At 37.9% G+C, this 22,123-nt stretch overlaps 1 protein-coding gene across 3 annotated transcripts in view; it reads left to right on the top strand.

Moving 5' to 3' along the window:
- The window catches only part of SLC25A26 (solute carrier family 25 member 26), a 144,722-nt gene that overhangs the window by 11,589 nt on the left and 111,010 nt on the right, over positions 1–22,123 (top strand). For all 3 annotated transcript variants that reach the window (XR_003003498.1, XM_024747026.1, XM_024747025.1), the window contains exons 2-3: positions 1,132–1,288; positions 4,707–4,816. Coding sequence is in view for 2 of the 3 variants with exons in the window: in XM_024747026.1 (XP_024602794.1) it covers positions 1,132–1,288; positions 4,707–4,816 (267 nt within the window). In the remaining variant the exon portion in view is untranslated. The remainder of the gene's footprint in view (positions 1–1,131; positions 1,289–4,706; positions 4,817–22,123) is intronic.

The following is a 22,123-nucleotide window of genomic DNA, read 5'->3' as shown; positions in this document are numbered from 1 at the left end:
TCCAAAAGATAGGAAAAGTTAGCAATTCAGTTTAAAACTTACTATGTAGGAACCGTATTGAGAGTTGCTTCTGTAGTTCTACCTGCTTACTGTGAAATGGTATTGATTCATATCTTTAAATGATGCCTTTAGACCTTGTGTGTTGACCTTTCTTTGACAGTCTCTGAGTTCATATTTTTCTGAGTCTCTTTTTGCTTTGACTAAGCTGTAACCAGATTTTAAAATATTCTACATATACTAGTGTAATCATGAGGTGAAAACTTAGTTTTTAATCAGGTTTTAAAGTGCAGCTTCTCCAAAGCAACATGGTATCTCTTGGGAGATGACTAGTTTGGGTCAGGTTTTAATGTCCTCTAGGAATTTAGCTCTTTTTTTCCCTTCATTTATTCACTTAAAAAGTATCAAAGGATTTTCAAATATACACAAAGTAGAGAGGATACCATAGGAATCCTTACATGTGTGATTCTTAAAATATGGATCTAGATTCACAAGGAGCATTACCATTTAGAATGTAAGTCTGAAAACAATTTTTTTCTTAATGCAGATTCACTACTCATTAGTTAAAAGGGCAAAAAATATAACATTTGGTGTAATTTGGAAAGATCACTGAGATAAATTGTCAAATGAAAAAAACAAGGTGCAGCATACCACCTTTTACTTAAAAAAAAAAAAGGTAAAATAAAATACATATTCATATTTGCTTGTATATGCCTAAAGTAACTTGGGAAGGACACAAGAAGAAACCAAAACTGGTTACTTGGGTTTTTAGGGACAGGGAAGGAGACTTTGAGCTCTTTACCTTTCTGAGGTTTGTTTGTTTACTTTTTTGAACCCTGTGAAATCATTAAAAATAAATTTGAAATTTATTTTAAAATTATTAAAAATCATTAAACATTTTTTTAAAAACAGAATATGTAATATAAAATTTACAACTTGAAAATATATCACAATAATGGTTATTTTCCCAGGACAGTCTGTAGATTTAGGTAAGAGGTGTTTTGACTGTACCAAAGTAGTCTGTGGTATACTTTAAAACCATACTTAAAGAGATATGCTTTAAAAACTACCCCATCCCCAAAATGGCAATTTATTTTATTGTAACATTTTTTTTCTTTTTCTTTTTTTTTAAAGGCTGGTGGGGTAGCAGGTGTCTGTGTTGACTTGATATTATTTCCTCTGGATACCATTAAAACCAGGCTGCAGAGCCCCCAAGGATTTAATAAGGCTGGTGGTTTTCGTGGAATATATGCTGGCGTTCCTTCTGCTGCTATTGGATCCTTTCCTAATGGTAAAAATTATATTGGTATTATCACTGCTTTATATAAAGCCAAGATAATGGGATTTATTTTCAGAATGGTATGTGGTCCAACCCTATATAGAATTCCTTATATGATTGTGTAGTTGATCTCCTGAATTTATTTTCTATTCATTAATCCATTATTTTTGACTCAGCTGGTGCTATAGATTCCATTCTAGTGTATTTGTAATAAAAAAATGAGCAATCTTTAAATGAGTGGTTTTTGTTGTTGTTAAAACTCCTTGTTAGAATCCTTAAAGTTGTTCCTGTAACATTGATTGTAATGTCTTACAGCACTTCCCCACCTTGCCTGCACGTTGGAATCTCTTGGGGAGCTTTACAAAATACTTATGCCTGTGTCTCCATGAGAAATTTAATTGGTCTGGTCTTTGCCTGGGTATCAGGAGTTTTAGTAACTTCCCAGGTGATTCAGATGTGAAGCTGAGTTTAATAACCACTGGCTTGGAGATTCTTGTGGAGCAGATGAACCTAAGAGGCATTAAATCTTTGTCTTAACTAAATTGCTCTCAGATGATGCAACCCGTTCCCACTAACCTCCTCTTTCCATTGTCTTGCTTTTGTTTTGGTTTTGAAGTTGTGTGATTTATGGCCCTTTTATTCTATAATCAGTATAATCTGTTTCATTTAATCCACCTCTTTTCAGATACTTATTTAAATAATTGTTTACTGATGCTTTGATTGGCACTCAAAAGCAGACTTAGCAAACAGAAAACCACCACTATCAAACACACACACACTCTCTTTCACACTCTCTCTCTCTCTCTCTCTCTCTCTCTCTCTCTCTCTCTCTCTCTCTCTCTCTCTCTCACATACTCACACACTCACTCACAAAACCCCTGCTCCAGAAGATTCTTAAATTCTGGAGTTTGATTTCTTTTTTCTCAGTATATGTCATTAGAAATTCTTTCTTGTTAACTTGACATTAAGATGTCTGTCTGTATCCATCTGTGAGCATAACATTCACATGAAGATTTGTAGAGCAAATCTTTTTGGTCCTTTAGTTTATCTTCCTGAGCCATCCTTAGAGCAGCCAACTGTTATGAGGTTATCCTTGAATTATTTTATGTCTTAATTTTCAGTAATTGATCATAACAAGTCGCTATTGAGGACCCGCTCCATGCCAAGTATAGCTCTATATGTGGGAGATGCGCCTTGGTTCCTAAATCTGTCTGTGTTGCAATCACCTGATCACCTGAAGAGATTTTTTTTTTTTTTTTTTTTTTTTTTTAAAGAAAGTACCGCTGTCCCACTCCCAGAGATTTGGAATTTAGTTGGCCTGAGGTGTGGCCTGGGCTTTGGAGGTTTAAAAAAAAAAATCCCCAGGTAATTTTAATATGTAGACAAGTTTGGGAACCTCTGAACTAGGGAATTGCAAAGAAATATGTTACTAAGTCCCTGTCTTTTGGTCATCCATTCTTATGATGCCTCCCTCATCATTGTAAATATTCTTTTTTCTCTTACGTATTACGTAGGAATTGTTGGTAGATGAAGTATTAGTGATGGTCTACAGGGTACGTGGTGCTCCATTAAGCTCATGGGGCTGGTTTAGATTCTTGTCAGCAGGACTTTACACACAGAATGTGGTTTTGAATTTTTGTGTGTTTGAGAAAGTGGTGTTCTTCTTGCCCTGCTTTTCTTTTTCTTTTTCTTTTTTTGACATCCACAGAACATCTTTGAATGGGAGATGCTGGATAAAGAGTCAGAGTGTCAGCGTTTCAGAAATGGCCTTTCTGTTTTTCTGCAAATTTTTGGTGAATTGAAACTTTTTACATGGCACTTTAAACAATTTTTGCTATTGGTTAAGGTTTTAGACAGAGTACAGTCTGTCTGTGACATTCTGTAACATTCAGAGGCTTGTAGACTTTTTTGAGAACATATTGTGCGGGGGGTATGGAAAGGACTGAGGGTCGAAAGAAGAGAGGAAAAGACCTGTATTCAAGACCCTTCATGTTGAGAAGGGAATGTAGAAAAACCATAGTTTTTTGTTTTGTTTTCACTCCTGGGGGGTGGGGGTGGGGGTGTGTGGGTGGAACGTGTAGCAGGTAGAACTTACAGTCGAATGCGACTGGAGATATTCTAGCCTATTTAGTGAGTAGGCCAAAGTAGGAACAGCCTTAATAAGAATCACAAGTGGGAATTGGGACCTGCATTAACTATGTACAACTGCTTGCATGGTCATTACTCCTCCGGGGACAGTGTGCCTCCTCATTTGGCCTGCTGTTTGTTTGTTAGCCACTGGGGTGTTTACAAGCTTGTTGACTTTAACTGGAGAACTGATTTTCACTACTAAGCTCTTTTCCTGAGTGTTTCAGACTTTACTGTGTGACATGTTCAAATGCCTTTCGAAAGGTGAATTTGCCATTTATTTATCTTTCGTGCCTCACCTTTTACGTGAGTGATGAACATCTTTGTATTAACAATACGTGGCAAGGCTTAAAGCCTTCCTGTGCAGCTAAGATTAGTTCATGGTGATAGGGGTAGCTTTTTTTTTTTTGCGGTACATGGGCCTCTCACTGTTGTGGCCTCTCCCGTTGTGGAGTACAGGTTCCGGACGTGCAGGCCCAGCGGCCATGGCGCACGGGCCCAGCCGCTCCGCGGCATGTGGGATCTTCCCGGACCAGGGCACGGACCCGTGTCCCCTACATTGGCAGGCAGACTCTCAACCACTGCGCCACCAGGGAAGCCCTAGGGGTAGCTTTTTAGAGATTTTGATTTCCAGTTTTAATACAGTAGTTGATTGTTTCCTTGATGTAAAAGTGAGTTGATGGAGTAAAAAGTAGCCATGGTTATTTTGAGTAACCAGCAACACAACATTATGGAATAGATGCTTTATTTAGTTAAGATATGTGTTTGCAATTTTAACCTGTCTAGAAATCAGTGTAGCTGATTATTTTATGACCATATATAAAGACGTTTTGCATCACAGAAATTCATATCCTTTTCCAAAAAACTTTAAAAAGTGTTAAGTGACTTATCAGTACAAACTGGTAAATGCCAGGTTAGCTGTTAGTCTTCCTCAGGGCAGGGATCTGCATGTTTGTAAGTCCAAAGTCAGGCATGTAACATGGGCTCAGTCAAATCTGCAAGAGTGAAGGGGTTGGGGGGGAATAGTACATATTATTACTTTATCTTTATTTATATTTATTTATAGTTATAAATATATACATATATATATAATATATGTATATATTATATAAATAATAAATGTAAATATTTATAGTTCAGTATTTATATTTATTATTTATACTTATTTATATTACTTATATTTATTATCTTTATCTGTTATAATTTAATAACTAGAGTTGTAATTTTTTTCAAGAAACATATCTCTTAACAGTTTACATATATATTTAAACTTTGTGAAAGACTGGTTTGTTTTAAATTTCAGCTGCTGCCTTTTTCATCACCTATGAATATGTGAAATGGTTTTTGCACACTGATTCATCTTCGTATTTGATGCCTGTGAAGCATATGTTGGCTGCCTCTGCTGGAGAAGTGGTAGGTAATAAGTTATGTGTATAAAATACTTCAGAAATGCAAAGTATGCAGATATCTTCAGTACAGGTATTACTTCATTTCATTTTTAAAAGACAATTCTTTTTTAAATTATGAAAGTCATAAATCCCAATAAATGTAAATGGATTAAACATGATAGTTGAAAGTCTACATAGGATGAAAGAAAAATCCAGCTATCTGCTATTTACAAGAGACACACCTCAAACATAATTATACAGAAAGAATAAAATTAAAGAGGTAGAGGAAAATATCCATGCAAATTTTGGTGGCTTCATGTTGGGTCAGCATAATTGAGCTGGAAGTCTATTTCCTAGAACACCCTTTCCAGGAGGGTTCCAGGTTAGCCTGGCTACAAGAGAAAATTGCTCAAGATTTGTAAGGTGGAAGTAAAGCAGCAGTTGTATTCATGCTCAGAAGGTTGGTGGGAGGTCAGGCACTGCTGCAGTTCATACACCTCATCACTGATCTGTTGGCTTCAGGCAGCAGTCAAGCCTCCAGCTCCTCCAACTCTCACTGGGTCTTCTCCTTCAGCTTCTCTAAATTTTGAGTCAGTTGTGTGGGCTCTGTCGTGAAGGGTGCCAATTTATGTTGTAGGTCACCCACATCATTGAGATTGGTGAGGGAGAATGCGAGTTCCAGTTTGTCCTTGCTCTTCCCCACTTCACATCCATGTTTCCTTCCTGATTGCATGCCTTCTAAGTTTCTGTCCCAACACTAGATGCAGAAGCAACAGTTCTACATAAGTTGCTTAACCAGCTCCCACAATTACTGTTTATATCCCTGTAATAGCTTCTTATTCTTATCATTCTTAGTGGTTCTACTTCTCTGATCAACCCTAACTGATTCAGAAAGAGTAGCTGAAAGAGAGCTGATAGTAATGTTAATATCAGATCAAGAAAAAAAAAAGACTGAAAGCAAAAAACAAGGAGACCACTGTATAATGATAAGAGGAACAATTCTCCTGGGAGATGTAGTAAACCTGAACTAAATAGCATAGTCTCAAGATATAAAGCAAAATGTTGCCAGAATTATAATGAAAAATGAATACAATTACTATCTTCATTGGAGTTATTCACATCTATCCGTAAAAGTCTTAGGACCAGGCAGGTAACTTGTTAAGACCATAGAAGATTTGAGCAACACAATGGCAAGAATGGTCTAATGGATGTGTATGGAGTTCTGCACCTAACTGCTAAAGATTATTCATTTTTTTCAAGCACACTTGGAACATTAATAAAAGTGTGTGACCCAATAGTCCACAAAGCAACTTTCAACAAATAGTGTAGAGATAATGTCATACAGATCATTTGGTGTCTGATTATAATGAAGTAAAATTGGAAAGCAATGACGAAAACACAGGCAGTCCATCCCTCCTGTGTGTTTAAAAAATTATCCAACTCTTCTGTAAATAATTCATGAGCCAGTAAATCATAATGTATGTGGTAAAATATTTGTAATTAAAAAATAATACAGGAGGGCTTCCCTGGTGGCGCAGTGGTTGAGAGTCCGCCTGCCGATGCAGGGGACACGGGTTCGTGCCCCGGTCCGGGAAGATCCCGCATGCCGCGGAGCGGCTGGGCCCATGAGCCGTGGCCGCTGAGCCTGCGCGTCTGGAGCCTGTGCTCCGCAACGGGAGAGGCCACAACAGTGAGAGGCCCGCGTACCGCAAAACAAAACAAAACAAAACAACAACAACAACAAAAAATAATACAGGAATATATATTTTTTCTAAACTAACACAGAGAAGAGTATAATACAAATAAGAGCTTTCCCACCCCCTCACCCACTTACCTTTCTCCAGTTCCTCCTGCCTACTACTAATGGACAACTTCAATTAAAATTATTTTTGTGTATCCACCCAGAAATTGTCCTTTACTATTGTTACTTTCAAATCACATTGTCTTGTTTGTTTTGTATGTATGTATCTATGTATCTGCTTATTTCTCTATCTAGTCTATTTTAATAATCCCAGAACGTTGTTAGGGGCAGGGTACATTAACAGGAACGGACAAGAAAGTGAAGAGAAGGGTCTCGGTTTATAAGTCTTTTATCATTTTGTCAAGTAGTATATATCGTTTTTCATTTAATAAAGTAGTGGTATGTATTTGTGTTAGGAAGTTAGAAAAATGAATCAGCCTTTTTAAGATTTACATAAGAAACAAATGTGATATATTGTGGTTTTGTTTTCTGCACACTATTTTCCTTTAGAAAATTTGGATGAGAATCTACAAACTGTTTTGTAACCTAATTTTCTTCTCTTGAGAATATGGTGAATGAGGGTGATGAAAGAGAGAGATTGCACTTTATGGAATTCCCTGGCGGTCCAGTGGTTAGCACTCTATGCTTTCACTGCCGAGGATGCACGGGTTCAATCTCTGGTCGGGGAACTAAGATCCTGTGAGCCGCATGGCACGGCCAAAAAAAAAAAAAAAAAAACCAGAAAAAAGGAGAAAACAACTAAAAAAATAATAACTGTTTTGAGATGTAATCCACATACTGTATGATTTATCCATTTAAAGTGTACAGTTCAATTTTTTTTTTTCTGTACTCACAGCTGCAGCCATCGCCACAGTCAGTTATAGAGCATCATCATCGCCCTGACAAGAAACCTTGTACCCATTAGCAGTCACTTCCCATTTCCCCCAACGTTCTCACCTTAGGCAACAACCACTGACCTACTCTGTCTCTATAGATCTGCCTATTCTGGACATTTCATATACATGGAATCCTACCAAGTTTCTTTCTGAGGTGATGAAAATGTTCTAACATTGACTAGGATGATGGTTGCCCATGTCTGTGAATATATTAAAAACCATTGAATTGTATCCTTAAAATGGATGAATTTTATAATATGCAAATTCTGTTGTATTACACTGTTAGAAAGGAATACGAAGAGAATATTATGAAAACCGTATGTTAATAAATGTGACAAATTCTTGAAAGATAAAAACAAAAAATGTGGAATCCTTACAATCTGGTCTTTCATGACTGGCTTCTTTCACTTACATTTTCAAGATTTCATCTATGCTATAGCAGGTATCATCAATTGCCTATGTTTTTGATTTTCTTGGATACATACCTAGGAGTGGAAATATCAGTCATATGGTAACTTTATTTTTAACCATCTGAGGAACTCGCCAAGGCTGTTTTCTGAAGTGGCTGCACCATTTTACATTCCCACCAGCAGTGTGTAAGAGTTCCAGTTTCTTCTGCACATCCTTGACACCACTTGGTGTTACCTGTCTTTTTCTTTTCTTAAACATTTCTTTTAAAAAAAATTAATCTATTTTTGGCTATGTTGGGTCTTTGTTTCTGTGTGAGGGCTTTCTCCAGTTGCAGCGAGCGGGGGCCACTCTTCATCGCGGTGCGCGGGCTTCTCATCGTCACGGCCTCTCTTGTTGCGGAGCACAGGCTCCAGATGCGCAGGCTCAGTAGTTGTGGCTCACGGGCCCAGTTGCTCCGCGGCTTGTGGGCTCTTCCCAGACCAGGGCTCGAACCCATGTCGCCTGCATTGGCAGGCAGATTCTCAACCACTGCGCCACCAGGGAAGCCCCTACGTGTCTTTTTTTTTTTTTTTTTTCGGTATGCGGGCCTCTCACTGTTGTGGCCTCTCCCGTTGTGGAGCACAGGCTCCGGACACGCAGGCTCAGCGGCCATGGCTCACGGGCCCAGCTGCTCCACGGCATGTGGGATCTTCCCGGACCGAGGCACGAACCCGTGTCCCCTGCATCGGCAGGCGGACTCTCAACCACTGCGCCACCAGGGAAGCCCCTACCTGTCTTTTTAATTATAACAAACAAATAGATATTCAGTGGTATCTTATTGTGATTTTGACTTGCATTTCCCTAGTAACTAATGATTTTGAGCATCTTTTCATGTGCTTATTGGTTATTTACATATCTCCTTTGGAGAAATGTCTATGCGGCTCCTTTGCTCATTCTTTAATTAGGTTGTATTTTTGTTAATAAGTTGTAGGAGCTCTTTATATATTGGCAAAACTTTTTCCCATTCTGTGCATTTTTTCCACTTAATGGTGTCCTTTGAAGCTTAAGTTCTAAATTTTGATGATGTCCAGTTGATCTGTTTTATCTTACATTGCTTGTGCTTTGATGTCGTATCTAAGAAACCATTGCCTAATCTGAGATCATGAAGATATTTATACCTATGTTTTCTTTCAAGAGTTTTATAGTTTTAACTCATATTTTTAGGTCTTTGATCCATTTTGAGTTAATTTTTTTATCTGGTTTGAGGCTGTGGTCTAACTTTATTCTTTTGCGTGTGTATATCCAGTTGACCTAGTGCCGTTTGCTAAACTATTCTTTACCCATGGAATTGCCTTGGCACCCTTGTCAAATACTAATTGACGTAAAGGTGGGGTTTATTTGTGGACCCTGTTCTATTCTATGGATCTCTACGTCTATCCTTATGCTACTACCACAGAGCCTTGATTACCACAGCTTTGTAGTAAGTTTTGAAATCAGAAGTGTGAGTCCTCCAGCTTTGTTCTTCTCTGTCAGGATTGTTTTGCCTCTTCTGGGTCTTTTGCATTTTTATGTGAATTTTTTTTTTTTTTTTTTTTGCCTCACCTCACGGCTTGCTGGATCTCAGTTCCCCAACCAGGGATTGAACCCGCACCATGGCAGTGAAAGCCCGGAATCCTAACCACTAGGCCACCAGGGAACTCATTATGTGAATTTTAGGATGAGCTTGTCAATTTCTTGCAAAATGAGCTTGCAAAAAAAGCAACTGAGATTTTGATAGGGATAACATTGAATCTGCAAATTAATTTGGGGAGCATACCATCTTAACAAAAATGCTTAAATTTTCCAATCCACAAACATAGGCTGTCTTTTCATTTCTTTAGGACTTCTGTAATTTCTTTTAACAGTGTTTCATAGTTCCACAGTATACGTTTTACACTTCCTTTGTTAAATTTATTCCTAAGTAATTTATTCTTTTTGATGTTATTGTAAATTGAACTTTTTTCATTTCATTTTCAGTTTATTGCTACTGTATAGAAATAAATTCATTTTTGTATATTGATCTTGTATCCTCCGACCTTGCTGAATTAATTAGTTCTAAAGTTTAGTGGATTCTTAAAGATTTTCTGTAAACAAGATCGTATCATCTACACATAGAGCTAGTTTTACTTATTTCTGTACAATCTATATGTCTTTTATTTCATTTTCTTGCCTAAGTGCTCTGGTTAGAAGCTGTACTACAGTGTTGAATAGGAGTGGTGAGATTGGACATCCTTATCTTGTTTCTGATCTTAGGAAGAAAGTATTTAGTGTTTCAGTACTATTTCTGTCATAAAAGGTTACATTTTGTCAGTGCCTTTTGTTCATCTGTTGAAATAATCATGTGGTTTTATTCTTTATTTTACTGATATGGTGTATTACATTAATTGATCTTCAAATGTTAAACCACTCTTGCATTTGCAACCCAAATGTTAAAACTCACTTGATCATGGTATATAATACTGTTTATATAGTGCTAGATTTATGTACTAGTATTTTGTTGAGGACTTACTTTGTTCATAAGAGATACTGGTCTGTAGTTATCTTTTCTTGTGTCTTTGACTGGTTTTGGTATCAAGGTAAAACTGGACTCATAGAATGAGTAGGGAAGTGTTAAGATAATTTCTTTATAAATTATTGTAAAGAAAAGTCATATTAATTATATCATTTTGGTTGATGAACACATATCAGATACTAATATATTTGGCAATCCAGGAGAAAAGGAATTATGGAGGATATAATCTCAGTTTTAAAGAAAAGTGAGGGTTTCCCTTTTCATGTGATAATTTGAATTGTTGAGGTTATGATGTGTAATACGGAAAAAAGATGACCTCTGGTCTTCTTCAGCATTTTTGCATTTATTTATTTATATCTGGGATAAATGTATAATTTTATACTTTCCCGTTACTATACAATGAATTCCTTGATCTAAGAAATCATTTGGATGGTTCCTTGAAGAGAATGTTGAAAGAAATTAGCCTGAAAGACACTAAATTCACGGAAGTGTTTTCTATAAAACTTCCTTTTGTCATTGGTTTAAAAATGATTTTGCAGAACCTAAGCTAACTCTGGATTAAAAAAAAAATTGCCTTCATAATTTACTGAGCTTTTTAGTGTGATGAGACTAACAATATATTAATTTAAAAAAATTTTTTTATTAATTAATTTATTTTTGCTGTGTTGGGTCTTCGTTTCTGTGCGAGGGCTTTCTCTACTTGTGGCAAGCCGTTGCCACTCTTCGTCGCGGTGCGCGGGCCTCTCGCTATCGTGGCCTCTCCCGTTGCGGAGCACAGGCTCCAGATGCGCAGGCTCAGTAGTTGTGGCTCACGGGCCTAGTTGCTCCGCGGCATGTGGGATTCTCTCAGACCAGGGCTCGAATCCGTGTCCCCTGCATTAGCAGGCAGATTCTCAAGCACTGTGCCACCAGGGAAGCCCACAATATGTTAATTTTTGAGGAGCAAGGAGCATAAAGTAGTAGTTCCTTTATGAGCCAGAGACCCCTTTAGGAATCTAGTGAAATCTGTGGTTGTCTCTCCAGGAAAGTGAACATACGGACAATTTGTGTACAATTTCTGGGAATTTTCATTCCCCCCACTCTTACCCAAAGTAAGGACTCCAGTGCTTGAATTCTGCCTGAATATTGGTTTAGTCTGTGATTTAAAAGCAATATATATTTAATGTAAAACAATCTTTGAACCTATTATCCTTGGTTTAGATTGTGTTTTTGTGATTATGTTCTGACATTAGAACCTCATTGCATGCAGTTATTTTTCAAGTATATATACTCAAGAATAACAAATGGTGTGTCAGAGTTTCATTGTCTCCCAGCTTGTAAAAATTCTGTCCCTTTGACTGCTCTTGCCTCTATTTTAGAATTGCCTGTTGCTCTGATTTAGTTTAAATATATCCTCGTAAGTTCACTTGGTTTACATTTTCTATTACGCTGCTGAGAGCAAGCAGCAAAAAGAACTTGGCCACTTTTTTTTCATTTCCCACAGGGCCATCTTGCTTGAAAGCTGGTTTGCCATGTTGGAGGATAGACTTCCTTCAATTTATAAAATTTCTGTCTCTTAGACTTTGGAAGAATATATAAAGTGGTATAATTAAATAGGGCAAAGGGTAGCTGTTAGATCCGTCATGTTAGTGATGCAGCTTTCCATTTGTAGAAAACACTGTATTCCAATATGTTAATATCTGTAACTGGTAATTTTTAAAAAATTGGAGCCTTTTAAATGTAATATTCTGTGTGAACTGTTGGGCATAGAAAGTGGCGTAGGTAGACTTTAGAGTTACGAAATAGGTATCTGTAAGACTGGAAATAAATAATTCTAGGACATTTTTATCTTTATTGTGTCTCTTATGGTTTCCATGGTCCCTTAGGCAGTAAGGCCTCATGTCAGATGCCTTTTTATAGTTTCTGTGATGCCTGGAGAGCCTTCAGAGGAGAACTGGTCAGCAGCAGGTACATAGATTGAGGATTTCACCTGTGAAACATCTCTTGCTGTTGACTTTATTTGATTTTAATTCAGTTACAGTTTAGTATGCTAAGAGTTTTGTTAGATGTATGAAGTTTGTGAAATGTGGTTCTGGTGCTCCTATAATCTTTAAACGTTCTTAAAAAACTTCCTGCAACCATTCAGTATCATTGTTCTTAATAAATGCTTCAGACCCGTACCTACTGCCTTTCTGTTTTAGTAATTTGCTTTCAGTTTCATAGAGCATAAATTGGTTGCAGACTCAGCCAAGTGTGGTCGCTGTAAGTAAGAGAAAGAAACAGATGAATTTAGGAGGAACGAATAAGGAATATAAAACAAAGAACGTTTATTTCTGCCAGTGATCAGAAAGGTATAAAGAGACCAAGAGAAAATCAGATATAGCTTAATGCAGTCATTTTTCTGTAACCATCTGCGCTGATATAAGATGGTTATGTTGCAGACACATTCCTTAGAAACAATACCATATTTTTGTTGGCATTGAATGTGTCCACAGTTACTTTGTTGTAGTGATGGTAAGTGTGTGAAACTTAGAAACAAAAGAACACTGCTGTAATAACCATTCCCTGTAGCAGCAGCTTGATTAAAAGTTAATGAGAAATCAATAAAACTATAATTACAAGCTTCTACCTAATGTTTGTGATTTGGAATACAGTAAAATCGATCAAATAAGATTTAATATGTAACAACACTGAGAAGAGTCCCGTTTGTGCCATTTTTATTAGGTTTGCTGTACCAAATCTCTAAATCCCTGCCTCAATTATTTTACAGCTCCGTTTTCATCAGACACAGAAAAAGCCCTGTGAGAAGTAGAATCTGTAATTAGATCAGAAGGGTTGGGGTGGGTTTACTTTAGTATAACAGATGCTATAACGTTGCAGTGGTAGTGTTTTTTTTTTTTTTTTTTTTCAACTTTAGGATTTGACTTTTTCTGGGTCTTATCCTACTTACGGACTTAGTTAATATTGTTTTCAGAAATAGAAGAATTATTAAAATTTCTTTGCTGCTGAAATGGCCCCTGTGAATTTTATGTGCTCATGGGTGATGTCTGTGGATGTCCTTACACACGTAGATGCCGGTAGATTTTTCTTTCCAGTCCTGTTCTAACTTGGGATTGAGAAAGCTAGGAACTCAGTGATACCATGTTTCGTAAATGCTTTTCTGACAGCCTCTATAACAGTACTTCACACAACCGTGTGGCCCAGGGAGCACCTACTTTAGGATCATTTGCCTGGGCAGCAGGTTACAAATAAAGATTTTTGGAGGTGGCGTTGTGGGCCCTGCATTTTAAACAAGATTCCTAGATGTTTCTGGTGTTCAGTGATGTATAAGCACCACTCATAAAGGATTATCAAAAATTTTGATTTATACCCCAGTGGTAAATATTTCTATTGAGTTGACTTGGCAGTCATGTGCGTAAGAATATTTTAGTAGGTGGGGAGCGCACTGAACAAAAGTGTGATTCCTTTTGTTTTCCTCAGAATTACATACTTTTAGGCCTACTAAAAAATCCTAGTTTAATAAACTGGTTAGTTTTGAGGGTGGCAGTGTCCTGCAGTCATTTGAGGGGCTCGTTGAACATCAGGATATGGGTTAAGCACGTCGTTTTTATTCAGCTTCCCCACGGAATTGGCTGCTTGGAGGATTAGATGCATTGCTGTCAGGAGCGTTAGCAGCTACACAGCATGGGGCATGTGTTGCTTATCGTTGTGTTTTCCCTAGCAGGGATTTAAGTTCTTTTTAACTATGCTGTTAATATCATGGTTTAAAGTGTATGCATAGTGTTTTTCATGACCTCTACTGGCCTTTTCTAAGAACCACTGAGCAAAACAATAGAAGAAAGGTTAACAACTTTTGAAATGTTTTTCATCTTTTGAAATGATCATGATATGTTTTGAAACATCTGTAAATTAACAGAGAGGAACTCTCATTTGCACTTGTGTTAGCAGTGTGTCAGACTCTTGTGCAGTTGTGTAATTGAGTCATGGACGATAAGTTGAGTGGAAAATAAGATGGTATCCCTGAAGTGCAGCGTCACTGTCACGTCAGAAGGAAGCTCTCAGGAATGCTGCCGATGAAAATGCCTGTGTGTGGCACGATGCACGGAGGCAGGAGGGTAGAGACAGTGCTAGGAAATCCGCTGTACCATTAGAAGCTGCAACCGAACTGTTAGATACCCAGCCACACTCACACAGGCACTTTGCTTTCTGAGGCATCTAAGCACGTGCCTCTCCCAAGGGGGCCTTTTGCCCTTTTCTCCTATCTGTTCATTTTCCATTGTGCCTGGGAGCTTTTTTTCACTTCAGAGCATTAAGTACATAAGGCAGACAGACTTTGTAATTCCTTCTTAGGAATGCTAAATTATAAGAATTACACAAAGAATTTTCTACAGAATTGCGAAAAATAACTTCCTTTCCGTTGCCTTTCCTTTTTATGTCCTTTCCCCACTTGGACCTCTTTGATTCCTTTTATATCAGCTGCTTTTGTTCAGCTCCTCTTAGTTTCCTCCACCACTTTTGTTGTCCTTACCTGCCAGTGTGGATTTAGATCTTAAGACGGCCTAGTGTGTTCTCGGCACTGAGGATAAAATGACAAGATACTGCCTTTAGAGAGTTGCAGTCTAGACATGCAGATGGACATGTAAGTATGGAAGTACACTAAAGGGTTACAGGTATTTTAAGAAAAGTAAGTACAAGAGCCTGAAGGGAAGTGGATTAGAGTGGGTGGATGGATGTTGATTCAGGAAAGGCCTCAGAGAATAGCTAGTCCTTGAGCTGCGTTTTGGACGATGATTGTTAGGCGGGCGAGTCCAAGGAGGGCTATTGAACTTAGGCAAAGCCCTTGTTCGACGCCTTCCAGTTTCATGTGGAGCACAGATGTGACCCGGTCGTCCCGGAGGGCCCTGCCTACTCTGGTGAGGAGGTTTTGCCTGTTATCCTCTGAAGGGCTGAGCAGGAGAGCACCACTGGTTGGTGTTTTGAGAACATCCTTTGGCAGCTGTGTGGAGTTGGGCGTGGTGTGTGAATGGAGGGGAGGACACTGTTGTAGAAATCCCGAGGAGAGAGATGACTAGAGCCTCCACTGAGGCAGGGCAGGGGATGCAGAGGGAGAAGGTGAGTTGACGAGAATCAAGGTGGAGGTTCTTCCTTTAAAAGCCCTTCTGGCAGCGTTCCTTCAGTGCCTCTTCCCTCGTGGGTACCTGTGTCATCTCGTTGTGTGTCTGTGGTGTGTGCATGCTTGAGCTTGCTGTCAGTCTCCCGAGCTCAGCTCAGAAGCACACCCCAGCTCTCCAGCTGTCCCGGCCCTCTGAGCCCGAGCTGACAGTGGTAAGGGGAGGAAGAGGGCAGGGCCTGGCAGGACCCCTGTGCAGCGATGATCCTGTTGGTGGTCATTCCTTAAAGTACTCGCATGGATGTGCTGAGAGACTTTTCGCAGAGGCACTTGTCAGGGAGCAGCTTACCCACCGTCCCTCCACTTTCCCGATGGCTTCTTTCTCCGCCGCATTTCAGACTGTTTTCTGTTGCGTGGACTTGTTCTCTCTGATGTGGTATGCAGCGTTCCTTCAGGTGGTGTTGACTCACGAGCTCGGCCAGTGCGTTTCATTGATCGTCTTGTGTAGTTAGTGCATGGGAGGGAAGGGGAGCTCCGTGTTGGCTTTTTCTTTAAGAGCAGTGTCAGTTTATGCTACACAGATTAAGTTTAGCTTTATAGAAACAATGAGTATGATTTTCATGTAGGATGATGAAGCTGGAGAATCCTACTTAAACCACAAGGATGTTACTTGGTCAGTACCACCACTACACTGTTAATGGAAAAACCGAAAACTTCTCTCCAAGATGAAGTTAAGATTAACCGCTTCTGTGGGAGTCTGCACTTTGTCAGTGACAGAACTTTATTTTTTAACATATTGTTAAGAGTAGGGTTCTTGGTAGCATAATGAATTAAATGCCGCTGTCACAAATTTGCTTTGGTTTGTAATTGAATACTTGTAGATATATGAGTGCCTATTATATATCTAGTGCTGTGATTGGTGCTAAGAAACAATAAGAAATTTTGACCCCTGTCCTTGAGGCGCAATATAAAGAAGTTGGATACATTTATTAAATAGGTAGAGAATATTTTGAGGACCTCTGAAAGGAGGCAGCTTATGGATCATGAGCTGTCAAGTTACGCAGGTGAGGGTCAGAATGGTGACTTGTCTGTGTATTTGCTCTGTGTCTATAGGTCCTTTATGCAAGCTTACCAAGCTGTTGTCTTCCTTATCTTGAAAAGTCGGGTTAATGCTACCTCACTCACAGTTCTTGTAAAGCTTAAGTGATACAGCACTTCTAAAGTGCTCAAGCCTATAGCATCTGATACATAAAGTGTTCATTAAGTGTTGGTTCTGGTCCCATGTCACACAAATTGCTGTTCGGAGCACACTTTTAGAATTTTATAGTTTTGGGAAGGCTGTCCGTTCAGAAAATGAAGAAATTGAAATTCAAAGAAGTTTAGTGCTGTACACAAGGTTTCCCAGCTGCTGTGGGTGATAAAACACCATTGCAGAGTGAATAGTTAGACAAATATTACACCTTCATTTTCTACTTTTTATGTCATCTTTTAAAAATGGCAGAACTGATGCACAACTGGAGATGGGAGGTATATTACTTGGGTAATGCTAAGAACTCAGATCACTCTGGGTTTCTTAAACTAAGACAAGGTGAGGATTCTAAAACTTGCCTTTGGTTACATTGGTGGGCAAAACAGCGGCCCCCTGAAGATGTCCTAGTCCCTGAAACCTGTGGCCATGTTACCTAACATGGCAAAAGGGACTTTGCAGATGTGATTAAGTTGAGGATTTTGAGATGGGAAGTTTTTTCTTGCATCATCCAGATGAGCCCAGTGTAATCACAAGGCTCCTTATAAGAGGGAAGTGGGAGTGTCAGAGAGGTTTTAGGACGTGAAGCTGCTGGCTTGAAGAAGGAGGAAGGGGCCGCAAACCAAGGAATGCAGGGGGCTTCTAGAAGCCCCCTTGATTTTTAGCTCACTTAGACCCATTTTGGACTTCTGAGCTCCAGAATTAGAATAGATTTTTGTTGTTTTAAGCCGCTAATTATGTGGTAATTTGTTACAGCAGCAATAGGAAATTAGTGTAGTTAGCATTACAGTCTCCTCCATTTTCAGATTTTATATTAGTTGAAGTCTATAAATCCATCCATGAGACTTGTCATCAAATGTGAAATCATGGCCCCATTCTGTTACAGAAAGTTATAAAAGTGAAAAAGCCGTTGGAAGCTTACCTCTGGGTTCTGTAAAATTCTGTAAATAACTTCAAGACACAGGGCCTAAAAGATATAAATTATTTTTGTTGAGAAGACTGTTAACTTTTTGTCTAGAGTCTGGGTTATCAAGAATGTTAGTTTTGTCAGGAAAGAGAAGACCTATACTTACAAAAAAATTATCTTTTCTTTCCATGCCTATTGGCTATTTGTATACGTGGAAAGAGGCTTATTTATAAGGAATAAAGGCATGGTGAAGTTATAACTCAGTATGAGTGGATAAAATTTAAACCCTAAGGAAGGTACATTTGGATTTAACAATTACCTTTTGCATTATTTTATCAACAGCTGTGATTCCATTTGTAACCAGCAGATGGCAGAATTGACAAACAGATGAACTGTTCACTTGTAGGGGTTTTGAATTTAAATGGTGGTGTAGAAAGATAATGTTAGGTGTTCTTAATTTGGAAACCTGCTTTCTAGAAACAATTTTGGGAATGTGGAATAAAATACAAGTAAGTAAACTGTGCTTTTAAAAAAATTTTAGAGTGCCCTGAATTTTCATTCTCTTTCATTAATTTGCCACTTGGAGTTTACTCTGCAAAGTCTAAAGTAGCTTTACTTTGAATGTGATTAAACTTTGATTGGCTCTATTCAACTTACTTAAGTTTCTGTTGAACTATTTATAGAGTTGCTGGTTTAAACATGAAGAATTAGCTTATAATTAAACCTGGAACCTTTAAACTCATTAGCCGCATGTAAACATGATGTACCTTTAGTGAAAAATAATTCTGGATCAGTCTCCCAGGGCAATAGAAATAAAAGCAGAAATAAACAAATGGGACCTAATCAAACTTATAAGCTTTTGTACAGCAAAGGAAACCATAAACAAAACAAAAAGACATCCTGTGGACTCAGAGAAAATATTTGCAAACAGTGTGACTGACAAGAGCTTAATTTCCAGAATACACAAATAGTTGATACAGCTCAATAACAGAAAAACAAACAACCCAATCAAAAAATGGGCAGAAGACCTAAATAGACATTTCTCCAAAGAAGACATCCAGGTGGCCAATAGACGCATGAAAAGATGCTCAACATTGTTAATTATTAGAGAAATGCAAATCAAAACTATAATGAGGTATCACCTCACACTGGTCAGAGTGGCCATCATCAAAAAGTCTACAAACAATAAATGCTGCAGGGGGTGTGGAGAAAAGGGAACCCTACTACACTGTTGGTAGAAACGTAAATTGGTACACCCACTATGGAAAACAGTATGGAGTTTCCTTAAAAAACTAAAAACAGAGTTGCCATATGATCTAGCAATCCCACTCCTGGGCATATATCTGGAGAAAACTATAATTGATAAAGATACATGCATCCCAGTGTTCATAGCAGCACTATTTACAGTAGCCAAGACATGAAAGCAACCTAAATGTCCATGTCCATCGACAGATAAACAGATAAAGAAGTTGTTGTGAGTATATATGCATATATATGTATATGTATATGCACAAACACACACAGAATGCAATATTACTCAGGCATAAAAAAATGAAATAATGCCATTTGTAGCAACATGGATGGACCTAGAGATTATCATATTAAGTAAAGTAAGTAAAAGAAAGACAAATATCATGATATTACTTATATGTGGGGAATCTAAAATATGATACAGATGAACTTATTTACAAAACAGAAATTGACTCAGACATAGAAAACAGACTTAGGGTTACCAAAGGGGAAACGGGGAGGGACAAATTAGGATTTTGGGATTAGCAGATACAGACTACTATACATAAAATAAACGACAGAGACCTACTGTATAGCACAGGGAACTATATTCAATGTCTTGTAATAGACTATGATGGAAAATAATCTGAAAAAGAATATGTATATATAAAATAACAATCAGTTTGCTGTACAAGAAACTAACACAACACTGTAAATCAACTATACTTCAATTAAAAAAAAGTTCTGGGGATGATAATCAAAAGATTTGGGTTTTACCCTTGCTCCCTAGGCCAAATAGTACCCTGACCTTTGGTAACTTCTATCTCAGATTGATTTATGTATTAAATACTGAGATAATTAGCTTCTAATATGAGACCAATATTTATAGGCTGTTGATTAAGTTTCCTAAGTAAAAGCCTTAAGTTGGGTATTTTTTTAGGAACTATGTTAAAGTAGTTGGGTAAATGATACAGTGTTAATACAAGTTACTGTGGGTGATGTCCAGCCACTTTGAAGAGCATTTCAAGAGTGAGAGGATGGAAGTGAGACTATAAATGGCTGCCAGGTGATGTGTGGAAGTCTGGAGCTTGGCTTGGGCAATGAATGAACCAGGGAGTTTAGCAGCATCTTTCTCACTCTCTCCTTTCTGCCTTCACTCATTTTACAATACCTAATGTGAGGCCAGAGTTCACTGTGATTTTTTTTCCTTTCATACGGTTAGTCTTAGGACTTGTAGTTTTGCATCTTGGTGGTCAGTGAATACTAAAAGGAGACATTCTGCTCTCCATTTCAAAAATGAAAACCATATCAGAAAAGTTTTTATTTATGTTAAAGAAAGAAAAGTCTTAGCAACTTTAATATTGTAATCATTCTCAGTTTAAAGTTCCTCAGATTTTTTGTTAAATTCCACTGAGGCCAGTATTGCCTTTTAATGCTGATTTAAAAAAGACTGGGGACATGTATTTTCTTTATGGAAAGCTTTAGTAGTCTTTTGTTAGAACTTTAACATATACACCATTTTTGGGTTTAATGAAAATGTCACCCTCCCTGGGTCATGGTTTCATACTGAACCCCGGACGTCTGAGGAAAGGATGCTCTGAAGAATGGCTTTACCCCAAGACCCACAGATGACATTACCTTTGTTTCCTTTCATGGGACCATGATACTATAACATGTTTTTGTTCCTGTGCAGTGAAATACTCTGTGGCGGCCCAGATTCAAATCTAAGAAAGATCAGAGTTAATAGAAAACCAAATGGAAGGCAAGGGAGTACGCCAAAATTGCCATGCCGGGGAAGTCAGGAAACCGTGCTGGGTGCTTTGTACCTCTTCTGTTAGATTGTTTTTCATCTGAGAACCTTTACAAAATTTCTCTTCTGCTGCTGTATTTTTAAGAAATAAAAATATAATGTAAGAACATGGAGGGTTACGAAGCATGTATAAATATTTATGCCAAGGCACAAAAGTGGACAATTCGTATTTTCTTGACATATTGGGGTCATATTTCACTCTTGACCTCTTGAGTTGAAAAATACAAGGTGTTAGAGTACCCTTTTCTTTCTTATTTATTTATTTTCCTTTCTGTAATGAGTTTTAGATGCTGGAAGCTGCCCTGTAAGGTTCATGTAAGTTTCAGTGGACTTAATTTTCTATCCTGGTTTATTAGCATGGATTTAAAAGTTTACACTCTTACCGAAAGTAACATAATTTATACCCAGTTTTAGGCCTTAGTGTTAAGCTCTTTAGTCTGTTTTGGGTGTGTGTGTTATTGTCACTAAATTAAAGCTAAATGTTGCTTTTGTCAAGGCTAATAAATAGGATTGCATCTAAAAGCATATTTTAAGTTAGTCCTTTGATTTTATTTTGTTCCTCACTTAAAATCTTTGGTGCATAACAAATGTTTTTGCCCTTTGAAATTATGTTAAAGAAACTTATGAAGTAATCATACATGTTCATTGTAGAGAATTTAGAAAATGCAAGTGGGCAGAAAAGAAGGAGAAACATCACCTGTAATCCAACTCTATTTTTTCTAGTCTTTTTATAACTATATATAAAGATAGTCTCTTCAGTTCAAAGAAAAAAATGTATTTTAAAAATTCTGGAGTATTGGTAAGGTATTTCTTTGGAAATGAGTAATTTTTGCATTTCCCCTCTTGGGTAGTTTTATTTACTTTACGTGAAATAATACCAAAAAATAGTAGATAAAATGTTGTCAAACCTAAATAAGACTTGGAAAAAAATATACCAGAGTGCTTCCTGTCCCCTCCGCCGTCCCAGTTGATTAGTAAAATTAATGCATATTTTCTTTTTGCCCTCACAGTATTTATGTTTAGTAGGAAAGTAATATATTTTAAAAACTATATGGTATAAGTTAATAAGTAAAAAATTTTCAGTTAAAATAGTTTTTTTGGGGGGAATGAGAATAGTGAGGAAATAGTTTATTTGGAGAATAAGGAGAATCTTTTGAAGTAAAAAAGAGAAGGTATGATTGGAGAAAACTAAGAATTTTAGGAATCAAAGCCTAAAAGGGTACCATGAAGATTTCTGGTCCAACAATGCTTGAGAGATCACTGACAAAGCTGGGGCCGCAGTATAGGTCTGAAGACCCTCACCCAGACCACTGCTCATTCCCTCCTGGAGTTGAGCCCTGAATGAAAAGCCCAGTTTAGATGCAGGATGGTACCCTATGCTGAGGGGCAGCACAGGCAAAGGTGGTCATCCTAGCAGTGTCGGCATGTGCTTGGGCTCCTGGCTCTACCTTTTTCATAGCCTCTGGGGTCTT

The sequence above is a fragment of the Neophocaena asiaeorientalis genome, unplaced genomic scaffold (genome assembly GCF_003031525.2).
Source record: "Neophocaena asiaeorientalis asiaeorientalis breed wild unplaced genomic scaffold, Neophocaena_asiaeorientalis_V1.1 scaffold130, whole genome shotgun sequence".
Lineage (NCBI taxonomy): Eukaryota > Metazoa > Chordata > Mammalia > Artiodactyla > Phocoenidae > Neophocaena > Neophocaena asiaeorientalis.
Note: the sequence above shows the minus strand (reverse complement) of the source record. Positions and strands in the feature narration are given on the sequence as shown.